Below are 17,778 nucleotides of genomic sequence, written 5' to 3'. Positions count from 1 at the left end.
CTGACGGACGGCTCCAGCGATCAATCGGAAGGCGCATCCTCACTCACCCCACCCCGCTAGCGGGCCTCTTCCAGTCCGAGCTTCCTGTAGCGCGGAAGAGGAGAGCAGAAACTTTCCCAGAGTTCCTCGAGGCTCTGGGTCCCGCGGAGGGACCACAGGCGGCGCGGGTGGGCGGGGTCAATGCTGTGGGCGGGGTCGGCTGCGGGGGCGGGGGCGGGGCCGTGGGCGGGGACGCGCGGGTCCCACTCGGTCCAGGCAGGGCGCGTGTGACCCGGCCTTCGGCGGCGGTCCAGCGGGTTCTCCCCAAAGAGAAATCAGTGCGGGCGGCGGCGTCCGCGGCGGCTCGCGGGGTGCGTGGTCAGCCAGAGACCTGAGGGTCCGGGGGTCTGGTGCGTCCGGGGTAGGGTCCCCAGGGGCGGGACGGTCCCGGTGGAGGCTCTCGAAGGCGGGCCCCGGCGGAGGCGGGTCGGGTCCGGAGGAGGGTCCCGGGCGGTGCCCGGCGGGCCTGAGCCCGTGGCCATGGCCTCGCCCGCCGACCCGCGGCGGCTGTGCCGGTTGGTGCAGGACGGCCGGCTCTGCGCCCTGCGCGGGGAGCTGCGGGCGGCGGGGCACGCGGGCTGCGCAGGGCCAGCCGGGGACACCCTCCTGCACTGCGCCGCCCGCCACGGCCGCCGGGATGTCTTGGCCTATCTGGTCGAGGCCTGGGACCTGGACATCGAAGCCGCCAACCGGGACTACAAGCGGCCTCTGCACGAGGCTGCCTCCATGGGCCACCGGGACTGCGTGCGGTACCTGCTGGACCAGGGGGCCGCGGTCGACTGCCTGAAGAAAGGCGACTGGTAAGTGGTGGGCCTTACAGAGAGACCCCCACCCCTCCCCGCTGATGGCAGATTCCCACTCTTGGTCGGCCTCCACACCGTAGCCGCTGAGCCTTTCCCTACAGAGCAGAGCATCGTTGCTACCCGTGTGAGGTTAACTGTTGCAGGCTCCTGCTCCAGACTGCCTCCAGAGATAGAGCACAGAGCAGTAAGGAGCATGCTCAGATAGAATAGACCCGAACTACGACTTGCCTGTAGGTACTGCGTGTTGCATGGGCCCCAGACGGGATGTTCTGGAAACATCTAGCTAAATGATTACGGCACCGATGACACTTTTTAACTTTCCGTTTTGAAATTCCTAGTTACAGCTTCTCAGAAATTTCCAAAGACAAGTGGGAAGTCCCATGCATCTTCCTCCAGTCTTGCCCCAAAGTTAACATCTTACAGGGGGAGTACAGTAATAAAAAGAAGAAACTGACATTGCTACAACCAGGACACTTACTCAGATTTCACAGTTACACAGGTGAGCACAGGTAAGTGTGTGGGGTGCTGTGTGGTTTATCACATGACCTCTTCCGCAGACACAGTGCTCACCTCTAGACCGTCAGTTCAGCTCAGTCGTGTCCGACTCTTTGGGACCCCATGGACTGCCACACACCAGGCTTCCCTGTCCATCACCAACTCCCAGAGCTTGCTCAAACTCACAGTTGCTCAGACTCAATAGTTGGTGATGCCATCCAACCATCTCATCCTCTGTCGTCCCCTTCTCCCGCCTTCAGTCTTTCCCAGCATCAGGGTCTTTTCCAGTGAGTCAGTTCTTCACATCAGGTGGCCAAAGTATTGGAGTTTCAGCTTCAGCATCAGTCCTTGAATATTCAGCACTGATTTCCTTTAGGATTGATTAGTTTGATCTTGCAGTCCAAGGGACTCTCAAGAGTTCTCCAACACCATACCTGTAACCATCACACGAAGCAATTGCATTCTGTTAATAGATCCACGTGATTTTCAGTCCTCACTATGTCTGTCCACTCGCTTAGAGGTTTGAACACCTGAAGGTTCATAACATAATGAAGTTCCTGAATGAATCCGCAAGGAATCCCTGATCTTATATAAAAAAAGAATTGCATCAGACAGCCATATCGCTAAATAAAGTGCATCTTGCCCACTGGCCTGGGGGAATAGGCCTCCTTACATTTTGAGGTTTGCACTTTGGCTGTGACTAAGCACAAGACATTTTCTTCTGCTGCTAGTAAGTTTGTCTAAAGATAGTGGAGTCATATTACCTCTTTTAAAACAGTTCTGTGGATAAAGAATAGCAAGGAGAGATAAGAAAACCTTCCTCGGGTATCAATGCAGAGAAATAGAAGAAAACAATAGAATGGGAAAGACTAGAGATCTCTGAGCTGACCTGAACTGTGGATAAAGAAACAGCCTCCCCAAACAACTATCACAAGGGCAAGTTTCATTTGATTGTGGGCTCAGGAAGTGCAGTTACAGAGAGACATTTTTGACTGTTCTCACCTTGCTGGCTTTCTCAAGTCCCTTCTTCCCTGGAGTCATTCCCTCTGCGAAGCCCCTTCTTGAAGATTCCAGCCTTCATTCATCCAGGTTTCTCCCTCTTGATTTTTCTTTCACTCTCATTACTGCATTACCAGAAATTCAAAGCTGAAACATTTTAAATATAGCAGTGTGTACATGACCATCTCAAATGCCCTAGCTGTCCCAATAAGGACATACTGTATAGCACAGGGAAGTTTGCTCCATATTATGTGGCAGCCTGGATGGGAGCAGGGGTTTGGGGAAGATTGGGTCCATGTATATGTATGGCTGAGTCCCTTCACAGTTCACCTAAAATTATCACAACATTGTTAATCAGCTGTACCCCAATACAAGATAAATTTAAAAAACGAAAACAAAATTGTCGATGATTAAGTAATAACAAGGCAATCTCAGGACAAATCCTGGCTGAGACCCATCTAGTTGTGTTGAGCTCCGGCTGGGCCAGACCCTGGGGATAGGAGGTAACCAGGGTCTACCCTACTTTCCAGGGGTCGTGAGCATGAGAGGGTTCCCAGGTCACTCAGGGAATACCCTGCCAGTGCAGGAGATGGAAGAGATGCAGGTTCGATCCCTGGGTTAGGAAGATCACCCGGAGGAGGACATGGCAACCCACTCCAATATTCTTGCCTGGGAAATCCCACGGTCAGAGGAGCCTGGTAATCTACAGTCCACGGGGTAGCAAAGAGTTGGACATGACTGACTGAGCATGCGCACACGCAAGATCGGATGAGAAGCAGAAACAGAATCACTTTGGTGGGAGGAGAGGAGTTGACAGTGATGTAGTTCACTCTCCCCAGTTGTGGACACACATCAGATCAGGAACTTACCATAATATACCGCTGTTCCACCTGCTCTACCAGTGTAGGCTCCTTTCGGCAAGGTGCTAGGTCAGGTGCTCCTTTTTTCTTTTATTTATTTTTAAAATATTTATTTGGCCCTGCTTGTGTGTGCATACCCAGTCTCTCAGTCATGTCCAACTCTGCAACACCATGGACTGTAGCCCCCCAGGCTCCTCTGTCCGTGGGATTCTCCAGTCAAGAATCCTGCCATTTCCTTCTCCATCAAATGCTCTTTTTAAAGTATGTTTCACCACAGTTTAATAAAGGGTTACTGACTGAAGTGAATGGGATGATCTAGCAAAATGCCTCTTTTGCAGATATGCAGCATAAACTGATCTCTGTTCGTTTCCAAGGCAAACCATTCAGTATCATGGTAATCCAAGTCTATGCCCCAACCAGTAACGCTGAAGAAGCTGAAGTTGAACAGTTCTATGAAGACCTTCTAGAAGTAACTCCCAAAAAAGAGGTCCTTTTCGTTATAGGGGACTGGAATGCAAAAGTAGGAAGTCAAGAAACAGCTGGAGTAACAGGCAAATTTGGCCTTGGAGTACAGAATGAAGCAGGGCAAAGGCTAATAGAGTTCTGCCAAGAGAACACACTGGTCATAGCAAACACCCTCTTTCAACAACACAAGAGAAGACTCTACACATGGACATCACCAGATGGCCAACACTGAAATCAGATTGATTATATTCTTTGCAGCCAAAGATGGAGAAGCTGTATACAGTTAGCAAAAACAAGACCAGGAGCTGACTGTGGCTCAGATCATGAACTCCTTATTGCCAAATTCAGACTGATATTGAAGAAAGTGGAGAAAACCACTAGACCATTCAGGTATGACCTAAATCAAATCCCTTATGACTATACAGTGGAAGTGAGAAATAGATTTAAGGGACTAGATCTGATAGAATGCCTGATGAACTATGGACGGAGATTCATGACATTCTACAGGAGACAGGTTTCAAGACCATCCCCAAGAAAAAGAAATGCAAAAAAGCAACATGGCTATCTGGGGAGGCCTTACAAATAGCTGTGAAAAGAAAGGAAGCGAAAAGCAAAGGAGAAAAGGAAAGATATGCCCATTTGAATTCAGAGTTCCAAAGAATAGCAAGAAGAGATAAGAAAGCCTTCCTCAGTGATCAAGGCAAAGAAATAGAGGAAAACAATAGAATGGGAAAGACTAGAGATCTCCTCAAGAAAATTATAGATACCAAGGGAACATTTCATGCAAAGATGTACACAAGAAAGGACAGAAATGGTATGGACCTAACAGAAGCAGAAGATATTAAGAAGAGGTGGCAAGAATACACAGAAGAACTATACAAAAAAGATCTTCCCAGTGCAGATAATCAGGATGCTGTGATCACTCACCTAGAGCCAGCCAGCCTGGAATGTGAAGTCAAGTGGGCCTTAGGAAGCATCAGTATGGACAAAGCTAGTAGAGGTGATGGAATTCCAGTTGAGATATTTCAAATCCTGAATGATGATGCTGTGAAAGTGCTGCATGCAATATGCCAGCAAATTTGGAAAACTCAGCAGTGGCCACAGGACTGGAAAAGGTCAGTTTTCATTCCAATCCCAAAGAAAGGCAATGCCAAAGAATGCTCAAACTACTGCACAGTTGTACTCATCTCACACACTAGTAAAGTAATGCTTAAAATTCTCCAAGTCTGGCTTCAGCAATAGGTGAACCATGAACTTCCAGATGTTCAAGCTGGATTTAGAAAAGGCAGAGGAACCAGAGATCAAATTGCCAAAATCCGCTGGATCATGAAAAAGCAAGAGAGTTCCAGAAAAACATCTATTTCTGCTTCATTGACTATGCCAAAGCCTTTACATGGATCACAATAAACTGTGGAAAATTCTGAAAGAGATGGGTATACCAGGCCACCTGACCTACATTGTGAGAAATCGGTATGCAGGTCAGGAAGCCATAGTTAGAACTGGACATGGAACAACAGACTGGTTCCAAATCAGGAAAGGAGTACATCAAGGCTATATATTGTCACCCTACTTATTTAACTTATATGCAGAGTACATCATGAGAAATCCTGGGCTGAAAGAAGCACAGGCTGGAATCAAGATTGCCGGGAGAAATATCAATAACCTCAGATATGCAGATGACACCACCCTTATGGCAGAAAGTGAAGAGGAACTAAAGAGCCTCTTGATGAAGGTGAAAGAGGAGAGTGAAAAAGTTGGCTTAAAGCTCAACATTCAGAAAACTAAGATCATGGCATCTGGTCCCATCACTTCATGGGAAATAGATGGGGAAACAGTGTCAGACTTTATTTTTTTGGGCTCCAAAATCACTGCGGATGGTGATTGCAGCCATGAAATTAAAAGACGCTTACTCCTTGGAAGGAAAGTTATGACCAACCTAGACAGCATGTTAAAAAGCAGAGACATTACTTTGCCAACCAAGGTCCGTCTAGTCAAGGCTATGGTTTTTCCAGTGGTCATGTATGGATGTAAGAGTCGGACTATAAAGAAAGCTGAGTGCAGAAGAATTGATGCTTTTGAACTGTGGTGTTGGAGAAGACTCTTGAGAGTCCCTTGGACTGCAAGGAGATCCATCCTAAAGGAGATCAGTCCTGAGTGTTCATTGGAAGGACTGATATTGAAGCTGAAACTCCAATACTTTGGCCACCTGATGCGAAGAGCTGACTCATTGGAAGATACTCTGATGCTGGGAAAGATTCAGGGCAGGAGAAGAAGGGGACGACAGAGGATGAGATGGTTGGATGGCATCACTGACTCAATGGACATGGGTTTTTGTGGACTTCGGGAGTTGGTGATGGACAGGGAGGCCTGGCGGGCTGCAGTTCATGGGGTCGCAAAGAATTGAACAGGACTGAGTAACTGAACTGAATTGAACTGTCCCTGTTCAATGCTGTACTAAAAACTAGTTCAGAAGCACCTTTGCCTCCTCCATGTTTCCCACTTGTAGGAGCACCCACATCACAATCGTTTTTCCCTGTTTATTTATCCCAGCTTCCTCACAGCAGGGAGGGAAGTTGCCATTCAAAGCTGTTTGCCTGCTTCCCAGACCCCCTGAGTCCTCCAGGTCTTCTGTCTCCGCCATGGGTGTGCGTTTTTCTGAAGCCCCGGTCCCGGGCTTCCAGGGTCTCAGCTGCTGTTCCATCTGACAGCTTGTCCCATTGGCCTTAGGACTCCTCTGATGATGGCCTGCACGAGGAGAAACCTCGAGGTGATCCAGGATCTCGTGGAGCAGGGCGCCAATCCGCTCCTGAAGAACAAAGATGGCTGGAACAGTTTTCACATCGCCAGCCGCGAAGGCGACCCTCTGATCCTCCAGTACCTGCTCGCGGTTTGCCCCTCTGCCTGGAGGACAGAGAGCAAGATCGGGAGGACCCCGCTGCACACGGCAGGTGTGGTCCGGACCTGCAGGATGCCCCCCTTGGCAGGGGTGGTACAGGGGAAGTAGGGGGCAGGGAACACAAGCTGCTTTGGAGTGTTTTGGCAAACAGTTTCCAAAACCAATGTCACTCGGCCCTCAGCTTGTGCTTCTTTCTTGTTTTAGGTGACTTTTCACTTCTATCTGTCTTCTCCTCCCCAGTTAGTTAGGTGGTGGTGGTGGTGGTTTAGTCACTAAGTTGTGTCCAGCTCTTGCGACCCCCAGAGACTGTAGCCCACCAGGCTCCTCTGTCCATGGAATTCTCCAGGCAAGAACACTGGAGTAGCTTACCATTACCATCCACAAGTTAGTTGGTGGGCTGCTTCTGTTCCTTACTATGTCTCTGACCTTGGGCAAGGAACTTTAATCTCTCGAGCAGGTTTCCTTAGCCACAGAATAATGGCAGCAACGAAGCCCATATCACAGGGTCATGGAGATTAAGGTGCATTGACGTCCCTCAGCACAGCGCTCCACACACAGTGAGCTCAGGATGGCTACGGCTGCTGTTTTTGCATCATTATTATTACTATTATTAAAAGCAGAAGGAAAGGGGACTGTTCCCTCATATCTTCAGCAACACCTGCCATGGTGCTGTCCATTGAAATAAACACAAACAAGAGTCTGCTCAGTTGTATCTGACTCTTTGCAGCCCCATCAACTATAGCCAGGCTCCCCTGTCTATGGGATTCTCCAGGCAAGAGTACTGGAGTAAGTTGCCATTTCCTCCTCTAGAGGATCTTCCCAACCCAGGGATTGAACCCACGTCTCTTGCACCTCCTGCATTGACCAGCAGATTCTTTACCACTAGCACCAACTGGGAAGCACACGGGTGCTTATAATTAAATCCCGAAGCCCAGTGGATTGTGACTCATCCAGTGATAATGTTGAATATAATTCTGGGCCACTCTTTTGATTGTTTGGAGTAATTATCCTTAACTCTGGACTAAATATTTGTAGATTATCTTAAATTAGTTAAAAGCGAAAGTGTAGCAGTGTAAGACGAAAAGGGCATTAAGCAGCCCAGGAATCCAGATAAAGACGTTTAGACCATAATTGGTAGCCTACTGGGCAGTACCTTGAACTTGAATACAGGGCTTTTAGACTTCTCAGAAATCAAGACCTGTGACATGATATCGTTGAGGAGGTAGGCACAGTTGTTCTGGTCACTGGGGGCAGTTAGGAACCAAGGTATCCTTTTTAAAACTTTGGATATAGTGGCTTCCCTGATGGTCCAGTGGTTTAGACTCCATGCTTCCACTGCAAGGGGCATGGGTTTGATCCCTGATTGGGCAGCTAAAATTCCAAATGCCTTGCAACACAGCCCCCCATCCCCCCTAAAAAGAAAAAAACTTTGCATATGAGTGGAATTCTCTGCTCATAAACTGTTTGATGATCTCCCCTGCTCTTGTGAAGGAGCAGTTAGCACCCAGTCATTCACACAAAACAGTGGAGAAGAGAGAGTCAAAAATCTTTGTTATGGAGGATAGTTATTTTTAGCAGCAGAGTTAAATTCCTGGTTATTTTGTCATGGATTACTCTTACCGTGTTTTACATTTCCCAGGCAAAAACTGCCTGGACCCAGGGATTTGCAGCAGGAGGATGTGGATGTAGGTTTAGGGTTAAAAGTTTGCCATGAAAGTCTCATAAAGACAGGATGATAAAGTGGGGGCCTTGTACACATTAGGTGAAAATAGGACCCTTCCCTACTCCTCCAGCTGAATCTGTCCTTTTCTGGGGCAGTGGCAACAAGCCTAACCCAATACTCCTTCCTGGGATACACAGCTACAGGGATGGGGTAGAGAGAGGTGCCAGGAGGGAAGAGGCATTCTTATTTTGCACTAAAAAGCTCTCATTCTCAACTCTCTCCTCCCAGCAATGCATGGCTGTTTAGAGGCAGTAGAGGTGCTTCTTCAGAGGTAAGAACAAAACAGCAAATTGAGGACAATATCTGCTAATTCTGACCGTTAGTATCGTAAAAGAGTTGCCACATAAAGAGCTCAGACAAATTGTTCAGAAAAATCTAAGGTACCAAGAGAGAAATGAAGAAAGGGCATAAGCAGATAAAGAAGGTGAAACAAAAACAGCTGACAAACCTGGGGAGAATTTATCTGTTCGTCCAATAAACATTCATTCACTCACTTTCGCGTCAGTTTTGGACACGTTGAGTTACATGTACCTGTGAGACACCCAGGAAGAGTTGTCCAGCGGGCAGTTAGACACAGATCTAGGCCCAGAGGATAGGTGTGGCCGAGATATAGGAGTGGGCCTCGTTGGCGTAGAAGTGACGATTGAATCCAGAGGATGAAAGAGGTTACCTAGGAGATGGTGAGTGAAGAAGAGGAAGCCTGAGAGCATCGGGCTCACCTGCTGCACGTTGGGGCATACGTGTCATCTGAGTCATTAATACTCCTTCATTCAACCACTGCTTTCTAAGTGCCTCCTATATGTTAGGCACTAGGCAATAAGCAGTAAACACAGTCCTTTCCCTGACCACCTGCCGGATAGTGTGGAAGCCAAGTATAGACACACCATCACAGAAATGTCATAAAATTACCAGTTGTGATAATATTGCAATGGGAAAGCCCACAGTTCTATGCAGGAGCATGGGTTGTCCCTGTAGATCTGGGGGAAAGTGGCTCTGTGAGGTCTCCTTGAAGCTGCAGGATGCCTTGGAGGTGGCAAGGTGAAGAATGGCGCTGGGATGTTCCAGGCAGAGGGTCCAGCAAGTGCAAAGGCAGCAAAGAGCCAGTAGCTAGCGGAGCAGAAGGAGATGGGACAGGCAGGATTGTTGAAGGTAGGAACAGAAGAAGATGGGACAGGTAGGAGGTGGGGCTGAGAAAAAGGGGAGATGGGTAGGACCACAAAGAAGATAGGAACACAGCAGAAGGTAGGAACGAAGAAGGTGGGACATGTAGGAGGTGGGGCCGAGAAGAAGGGGAAATAGGTAGGACCACGAAGAGGTGACAACAGAAGATGGGACAGGTAGGAGGTGGGGCTGAGAAAAAGGGGAGATGGGTAGGACCACAAAGAAGATAGGAACACAGCAGAAGGTAGGAACGAAGAAGGTGGGACAGGTAGGAGGTGGGGCCAAGAAGAAGGACCACAGAAAAGGTGGGAGCAGAGAAGTAGGAATGGAAGAAGGTAGGACTGGCAGGCAGTGGGGCCAAGAAGAAGGAGAGATAGGTAGGACCACGAAGAAAGCAGAAACAAGAAGAGAAGGTCGTAATGAAGGAGGCCAGATAGGCCGTGGGACCAGGCTGAAGGGGGTCTCCTTAAGCACAGGGAAGAGAGGCCCGAGGAACCTGGAGAAGTAAATAGGTTACATGTAGTCCTGACCTACGAGGTCATATTGAGCTTTGTAGACTTTGTCCTTTGTGGTTGGGAAGCAGTTAAAGGTTTTAACCAGGAGTGGCCATAACCTAAATATGTGGTGAAAAGATTAGTCTGTTGGTGATGAGAAAAAATGGCTGGGGTGGAACTAAATAGAGAAAAACAGGTAGGAGGCTGTTGCCTGTTGCCTCCATCTTAAGGGGTGAAGATGAAGCTGGAAAGGATACCAATTTGTTTCACATGCTGGATGGAGAATTGAGAGGTTTTGTGAGCGATAAGGGGCAGCTATAAAGCTCTGCATGAGAAGCTGGAAAGATGACGATCCCTAAAATGGGATGGGAAGTTGGGGGAGAAGCAGGTTTGCTGGGACACCAACGTGCTCCCCAGACGCTGAGGCGGGGTCACAGGGCAAGCACATCAGGTTCTCACGGATGCTTTGTAAGGCAGGTGGGCCAGAGTCAGCACTGTCGAGTTTGAAGCGGTGGCTCTTCTCAGATGTTGCTTTGGGTCTGGGCTCCAGGTGCCAGTACGAACCGGACTGCAGAGACAGGTGTGGCCTCACGCCCTTCATGGACGCCATTCAGTGTGGCCACACGGACGTGGCCAGGCTGCTCCTCGAAAAGCACAAGGTAGAGAAATGGTTTGGTTCTGTCCCTTCGGTTATTCCTACAAGTTTTAGCCCAGGGGATAAACAGGAAGCATGGTGATTCAGATGGTGGGTTCAGAACTCTGCCACCTTCCCCACTGTAGGCCCGCTTTACCTCTTTAAGCATCAGATGTAAAACAGACAAGTTTCACTTTTTCACAGGGTTACTTTAAGGATTAAATAATGAAATGTACAGAAAGCAGTTAGCAAAATGTCTTCAATAAACAGCAGCTGTTTCATAGTAATAATAACAACAGACTCTCCCTAATGACTATACTTTTTTGGCACCTTAGCTTTGAATCTTAAGCACTTCTTTGGTTAGAGCATCCTTTGAGAATCCAACAAAAGTTCTGTGTGAACCACCCAGAAAAACATATGTAGACGGCAGAGTTTTGCCAAAACGTCAAAAGTTTGTCGGTGGACCCAAGTGTCTGTGCTCCTCTCTCTCACATCCGTCCTCACCTCCTAGGCTTGCGTGTCCGCTGAGGACTCACTGGGGGCCCAGGCCATCCACCGGGCAGCGGTCACTGGGCAGGATGAAGCCATCCGATTCCTTGTCTCAGAGCTAGGCGTCGACGTTGATGCAAGAGCAGGATCCACCCATCTCACGGCACTTCACTTCGCAGCTAAGGTTTGTTTCTTTCCAGAACGGTGTTCCAGCTCCATAAGGGCTTGCCTAACTCTGTTGGTGAGTAACCTGTAGTCCTGGTTCTTCTGCTCCATCTCTTTGGAAGAAAGAAATTGCCCATAATATACTCTTGAAATGGTCCTGATTCTGAAGCCCTGGGTCCCTTTACATAGAAACTTGCTTCTATTTGTTTCTGGGTAAAAAAGGAAAGCTCTTTACTCCATGTAATGCCTGTGCTAGGTGTTCCCTCCCACACTTTTTGTTTTCAGGAATAATGTTATTTGAAGCCATAAAAATCCATCATAGGAAATTCCTAGGTCTTTATCCTTTTACTGGATTTCTTTAGCTGAAACAAAGGAATTGCATTTACTGGGCTCTCTGACTGATATATGAAGGGCTTCCATGGCAACTCAGTGGTAAAGAACCCACCTGCCAATGCAGGAGATGCGAATTCAATCCCTGGGTCGGGAAGATCCCCTGGGAAAGGAAATGGCTACTGTCGACTAAAAAGGATGTACAACTTGAGAGCTGAGAGTTAAGTTTTATTTGGGCCAAAATGCGGACTGCAGCTCAGGAGGAAGCATCTCAGATAGCTCTGAGAAACTGCTCCAGAGCAGCTCTGGGGGAAAGCCAATATATAAATAAGGTTTTGGTGAAGGGGGAGTTCCATACCATAAAATACTCATTTTACAAAAGGTTTTTTTGTTAGTCATGAGGATCTGATGTCACCATGAAGGGATTTAGTGCTTCTCTAGATATGAGGAGATGCAAGGATTGAGATCATAAGATCTGTTCCTAAAAACATCCAACTATCTATAAGGACCTGTCCCACCAAATTCCCCGGAGCACAGAGCGCCTCCCGCCAGCCTGAACTCCCTCAGGGGTTGTTGAAGGTCAGTAGCTATAGAGCATGGGGTTCAGTCCCCATAGAGGCGGAAGGCAAATGTCTTTGTTGTTCAGTAATCATCAGTGCTCCTGGTAAGTGCCAATTTGTAGTTGACACTGCCCACTCCAGTATGTTTGCCTGGAGAATCCCCATGGACAGAGGAGCCCGGCGGGCTACAGTCCATAGGGTCGCATAGAGTTGGACACAACAACTAAACAACCACAACACCTGATGCATGAACTATTAAAGGAGTCCAGAACTTTCTGCTAGGAAAGTAGTTGGCTTACACCCTCCTCTTTCACAAGATGTGAGTGTTTTGTGTATAATCTTTAACATTATTGGCTGCCTGCCTTTCCTTGTTTTCTAGCAACAGGAATAGATGTTCTTCTGGGGACCTGCACTCTCCTACCTATGTTCCCCTTTGACAACATGGATATATAGTTGAGGGTGGGCTGAGTGTGTGGTCTGGGGCCACTGGGGGACACAAGCGAGTGGGAAGATTGAACCTGCAGCCTCTCTTTCCACCTCAGCAGGTACTGATGGGCTGACTGGCCGGACGTAAGGTGTGTCAGTCGCTTCACAAAGGACGATGCCAGCTGTGATAAGAATCCCATCCGGGGACGTTACATTGTGTTCCAGTCTGTTTCCTCCCCTAAGGGGTTAGCAAAGAGTGTGTTTGCTTGGACGATTTAGAATTGTGTCTTCTAAGAAAATCACAAGATTTGAACTCCTTACACTGAGATGAAACCCAGCCGTGCACCATAGTGTGTGTGCTCAGACATGTCAGATTCTTGTGCGACCCCCTGGACTGTAGCCCACCAGGATCCTCTGTTCATGAGATTCTCCAGGCAAGAAGCCTGGAATGGGTTGCCATTTCCTTCCCCAGAAACCCAGTGAGAGTAGTCAATAATTTGGCCTCAAAGTTGATCATGTCTCTTCTAATAACTAAACATCACCTGCATCTTTATTAAATGATTTATACTGGATTTTGATAGTAATGTGATGAGCCTTCCTTTAGATATGAAAATTCAGTTTTAGCAGTTAAGTACTTTAGTTAAGTACTTTTGATGCTTTCAAATTGTGGTGCTGGAGAAGACTCTTGAGAGTCCATTGAACAGCAAGGAGATCCAACCAATCCTGAAAGAAATCAACCCTGAATATTTGTTGGAAGGACTAAAGCTGAAGCTTCAATACTTTGGCCACCTGATATGAAGAACTGAGTCATTGGAAAACAGCCTGAGGCTGGGAAAGATTGAAGGCAGGAGGAGAAGGGGGCAACAGAAGATGAGATGGTTGGATGGCATCACCAACTCAATGGACATGAGTTTGAACAAACTCCAGGAGATAGTGAAGGACAGGGAATTCTGGCATGATGCAGTCCATGGGTGGCAAAGAATTGGACATGACTGAGCAACTGAACAGCAGCTTTAGAGAAAGCACCTAATATGCAGTAGAGTTTGTGTTTAAGGCTTGCTTTTGTCATCACTGCAGTGGTAACACGTTTATTTCAACACTCAGGAAGGTCACGTGAGCACACTCCAGACACTCTTATCCTTGGGTGCTGACATCAACTCCAAGGACAAAAGAAATCGATCAGGTATGATCTCATTTTCCATCAACTTTAAAAATTGTTAGTAAGCTGAATATAAACAAAATTAACAGTGAACTTTTATGTTAGAAAAATTAGTCTTAATATATTATTCCTCAGCTCAGTTGGTGAAGAATCTGCCTACAATGCAGGAGACCCAGGTTTGATTCCTGGGTCAGTAAGATCCTCTGGAGAAGGAAATGGCAACCCACTCCAGTCTTCTTGCGTGGAGAATCCCATGGATAGAGGAGCCTGGCAGACGACAGTCCATGGGATCGCAAGAGTTGGTCACAACTGAGTGATTAAACCACCAGCTAACAAAATTAACAATGAACTTTTATGTGTGAAAAATTAGTCTTAATATTACTCCTCTAATAGCTCAGTACCTTTTAATTCAAATAACGTATCCATTTGCAAAGCTATAAAACTATTGCTATTACCGTGGCAGCATTGATACTTTACTGCTGCTAGTATTACTGTGTTCGAGTAGCTTAAACCACTTAACGTATGTGACATCCAAGTGTAGCCGATTAACAATGCTGTGATGGTGTCAGCGAACAGTGAAGGGACTCAGCCATACATACACATATATCCACTCTTCCCCAAACCCCCCCTCCCATCCAGGCTGGTGCCAACACTGAGCAGAGTTCCCTGTGTCAAAGCACTTTCTGTGTTAATCCGTGATCATACCAGCCCCCGGGGTGTCACGTGGATTCTTCACGGGCTGGCTCTCTTGGAATGTATTTTAAAACCTTAATCACTGTAATTTTTTAGATTTGAGGCTCAGATATTTTTAGAGCTAACCTCTTAGTCTTGGGCTTTGGAATAAACTTTCTCAGTAGCATTCTGTGTACCAGTGACCATCTTGCCAGGGTTTAGTGGGACCTGTGATGCTTCAAGGCTCACAGGTAACCCGCCCCTCACTCCAGGGCTGCAGATGGAGGCCACTGAGTCCAGGGATACAAACTTTGTCCTGACGGCAGGGGAGCAGGACCCGGGCTCTTCCGGCCCCCAGGAAGCAAACTGCAAACCCTCAGTGCCAGTTTCTAACCAGAGTAGGAAGGTGTGTCAGCAGTTTTTCTTTCCGTTACATCTTTCTTACTCATAGTGATATTTTTAACTTACACAGTGAATTCACAAAACTTTGAAAACACCTTCTGTACCATTTAAAATCTCCTGGTTCTCATTAATTTGTTGTGTGTATATCAGCCGTGTCTGACTCTTTGTGACCCCCTAGACTGTAGCCCGAGCCAGGCTCCTCTGGCCATGGGACTCTCCAGGCAAGAATACTGGAGTAGGGTGCCATGTCCTCCTCCAGGATATCTTCCTGACTCAGAAATTGAACCTGGGTCTCTTGCGGCTCTTGCATTGTCAGGTAGATTCTTTACCACTAAGCCACCTGGGCTTCCCTAGTGGCTCACACGGTAAAAAATTCTGCTTGCAATGTGGGAGGACCAGGTTTGAACCCTGGGTTGGGAAGATCTCCCTGGAGAAGGATATGGCACCCCACTCCAGTATTCTTGCCTGGAGAATCCCATGGGCAGAAGAGCCTGACTCGGGCTACAGTTTGTGGGGTTGAAAAAGAGTCAGACATGACTCATTAACTTACTTCTGTGTTTTAGACAAGTCTCAAATCCTCCCCAATTGGTTCTGTTACTTTTAAAACCATTTCTGACCAAATCAGGTTAAAAGGAAAAATGTTTAGATCCAGAATAGACAAAGTCATAGGCATGAATATGGAACTATGAAATCTGTGCAGCTGAAGGAACCAGAGTTTCTATCAGGGGCACCGGGCTCCCCTGTCAGTACTGCTGTGGGTGATGCCCTGAGCTGGGTCCTCTGTCCCCACCCAGCCCTGCACCTGGCCTGCGCGGGGCAGCACGCGGCCTGTGTCCAGTTCCTCCTGAGCTCCGGGCTCCAGGACTCTCCAGACATCATGGGCACCCTGGCTCAGCATCTCACACGGAGCCCCGACGTCCTTCAGTGCTTCAACCACAACGTGATGGCTGAGGGAGTTTCCAGAGGTAGACAGTGAAACCATGGGAACGCTAGTGCTGCTGCTTCAGTTGCCAGCAGGTGTGGTGAAACAGGCCAGGAGCCGGTGTTCTGCAAGCCTCCTCGGGTGGAGGACCGCCCCCACCCCCAGTCCCCGGGATGAGGCGGGTGCCTTCCTGGCTTGATGACAGCCCATTGCACAGTCGGACTCTTTCCAGGGTCTCTGATTCACTTTTTCTACCTTCAAGTGGAGTCGATGATGGAGATGAAGTCGGCATCTGAAATCCTTAGAGAAGCATGAAAATACAGGGTGGGGACTTCCCTGGTGGTTCAGTGGTTAAGACTGCACTTCCACTGCAGGGGCCAAGGTTCAATCCCTGAATGCCTCAAGGTACAGCCAAAAAATAAAATAGTTGTTTTAAAAAAGAAAATACAGTGTGCAGGCTGTTATGTGTGAGATGTTTTATAATAAATCATGTGTGGAAAGGCCATGATAACATTTAGAATGTAGCAATTTGCCATTGCCTTCAGCCACAAAACATGACTGGCCTGTTTACTTTCTTCTTTTACAGGCTTTTCATTGGTCATTACAGTGGTTTAGCTTTTGGCTTCAAAGCCGGGAAGGAAATGCAAGGATTTATTTACATAGACATTTACAAGCAGTTAATGGAAAAGCTTCTGTATTCTAAACTCTGCTTCTTAATGTTAAACATTAAAACATTTAATGTGCATTAAAGCATTTAATTTAACATTTAAAGTTTAATTAAAACATTAAACTATAATGTTTTAATCCTGAGGTTATTTTTTTTTAATGACAATTCTATATTGGCTCACTTTGGATAATAAATGCATCTAAAAACACATCGAAGATATTTTCAAACCTTTTTCATAACCTCATTTGAAGGATGGTGTCTGTTCTTGTAGAGTGTTCTGTCCCACCTGCCCACGGAAAGTGATTTGTGACTCTCCAGTAAATGAGAAACTTGACATTGTAAACTTTAAGAAATTCTGTAGCAACTTAGATTGAAGAGAAGATGAGTCCCCTGGCATTTGGATTCTTTTTCTTTTTTTAATGCAAAAAATAATTATCAATCCCAGCCAGTCTGTTAAAGAAAAATGTATGTGTCAATCACAAGCAACTCAGTCCCTCATTCAGAGTGATCTGGTGGGAACTTAACAGACGTGGCAAGAATATCCCTAGCAACCAGATAAATGCTCTGGTAGAAACACGATGGGCTTCCCAGGTGGCTCAGTGGTAAAGAACCTGCCTGCCAACGCAGGAAACATGGCTTTGATCCCTGGGTGTGGAAGATCCCACGGAGAAGGAAATGGCAACCCACTCCAGCATTCCTGCCAGGGAAATCCATGGACAGAGGAACCTGGCGGGATAGTCCATGGGGTCACACAGAGTCCAACACAACTGAGCAACTAACACAATGACAACAGAAACACGACTGTGACCTCTGAGTCACACACTCTCCACCTGCACCTCCTCGAGCTGCTGGCACCTTTCCTGTTGCCCCGGCGGTGTCTCTGCGTCACTTACTCTGGGTCTGAGCATGGCCTATGAGGAGGACCCCTACTTGCAGGTGGGACAGGGAGACCCACCGGGTGCTGCCCGTCTCCCCTCGGTGCACACATGATGCAGCTTTTCCTCCGCAGTGACTGCTCGCAGGTGCCTTCCTGTCCGAGCTGTGGACCTGGTGTACACACGCACTGTGACGCTCGTCTGTGGGGTTGCACTCGCTTCCCCAGGACGCGGCTCTCCATCTGAGAGGCTCTTGTAGCTGGACCCAGGCCATCAGATGTGCTGCCAAAACCACTGGGGAGCCAGAGGACAGTGATGACGATACCATTCACCGGCAAATCCAGGGCGATGATACAATGACACCTGTTCCTGCAATAGTGACGCATGAGAATGCTAATACAGCGGTGGTGATCATTAGCATGATCCCCTCACTTCCTATTGCAGGTACTTTTCTCACTTCCTTTGGGTCTTCACTGAATGGGGCCCTTCCCTGGCCACATGATCTAAAAACCGTTTCCCTCCTTCAACGTTCTATCTTCTTC

General features: G+C 47.6%; 1 protein-coding gene across 2 annotated transcripts; it reads left to right on the top strand.

Moving 5' to 3' along the window:
* Positions 1-233: 233 nt before the first annotated feature.
* Positions 234-16,452, top strand: ANKRD16 (ankyrin repeat domain 16). 2 transcript variants are annotated; one of them, XM_088844013.1, is made up of 8 exons: positions 234-839; positions 1,181-1,351; positions 6,389-6,609; positions 8,509-8,551; positions 10,486-10,594; positions 11,081-11,242; positions 13,644-13,722; positions 15,567-16,452. In XM_088844013.1, the coding sequence occupies exons 1-8, from the start codon at positions 520-522 to the stop codon at positions 15,746-15,748; spliced, it is 1,287 nt and encodes a 428-aa protein (XP_088700139.1). In that variant the 5' UTR covers positions 234-519; the 3' UTR covers positions 15,749-16,452. The 2 variants fall into 2 exon arrangements, with proteins under 2 accessions (XP_088700139.1, XP_088700140.1); XM_088844014.1 differs by lacking the exon at positions 1,181-1,351 and having other exon boundaries at positions 15,567-16,445.
* The last annotated feature ends 1,326 nt before the right edge of the window (positions 16,453-17,778 follow it).

The sequence above is a fragment of the Moschus berezovskii genome, chromosome 15 (assembly GCF_049115385.1).
Source record: "Moschus berezovskii isolate FMDL1 chromosome 15, NW_MosBer_1.0, whole genome shotgun sequence".
NCBI lineage: Eukaryota > Metazoa > Chordata > Mammalia > Artiodactyla > Moschidae > Moschus > Moschus berezovskii.
Note: the sequence above shows the minus strand (reverse complement) of the source record. Positions and strands in the feature narration are given on the sequence as shown.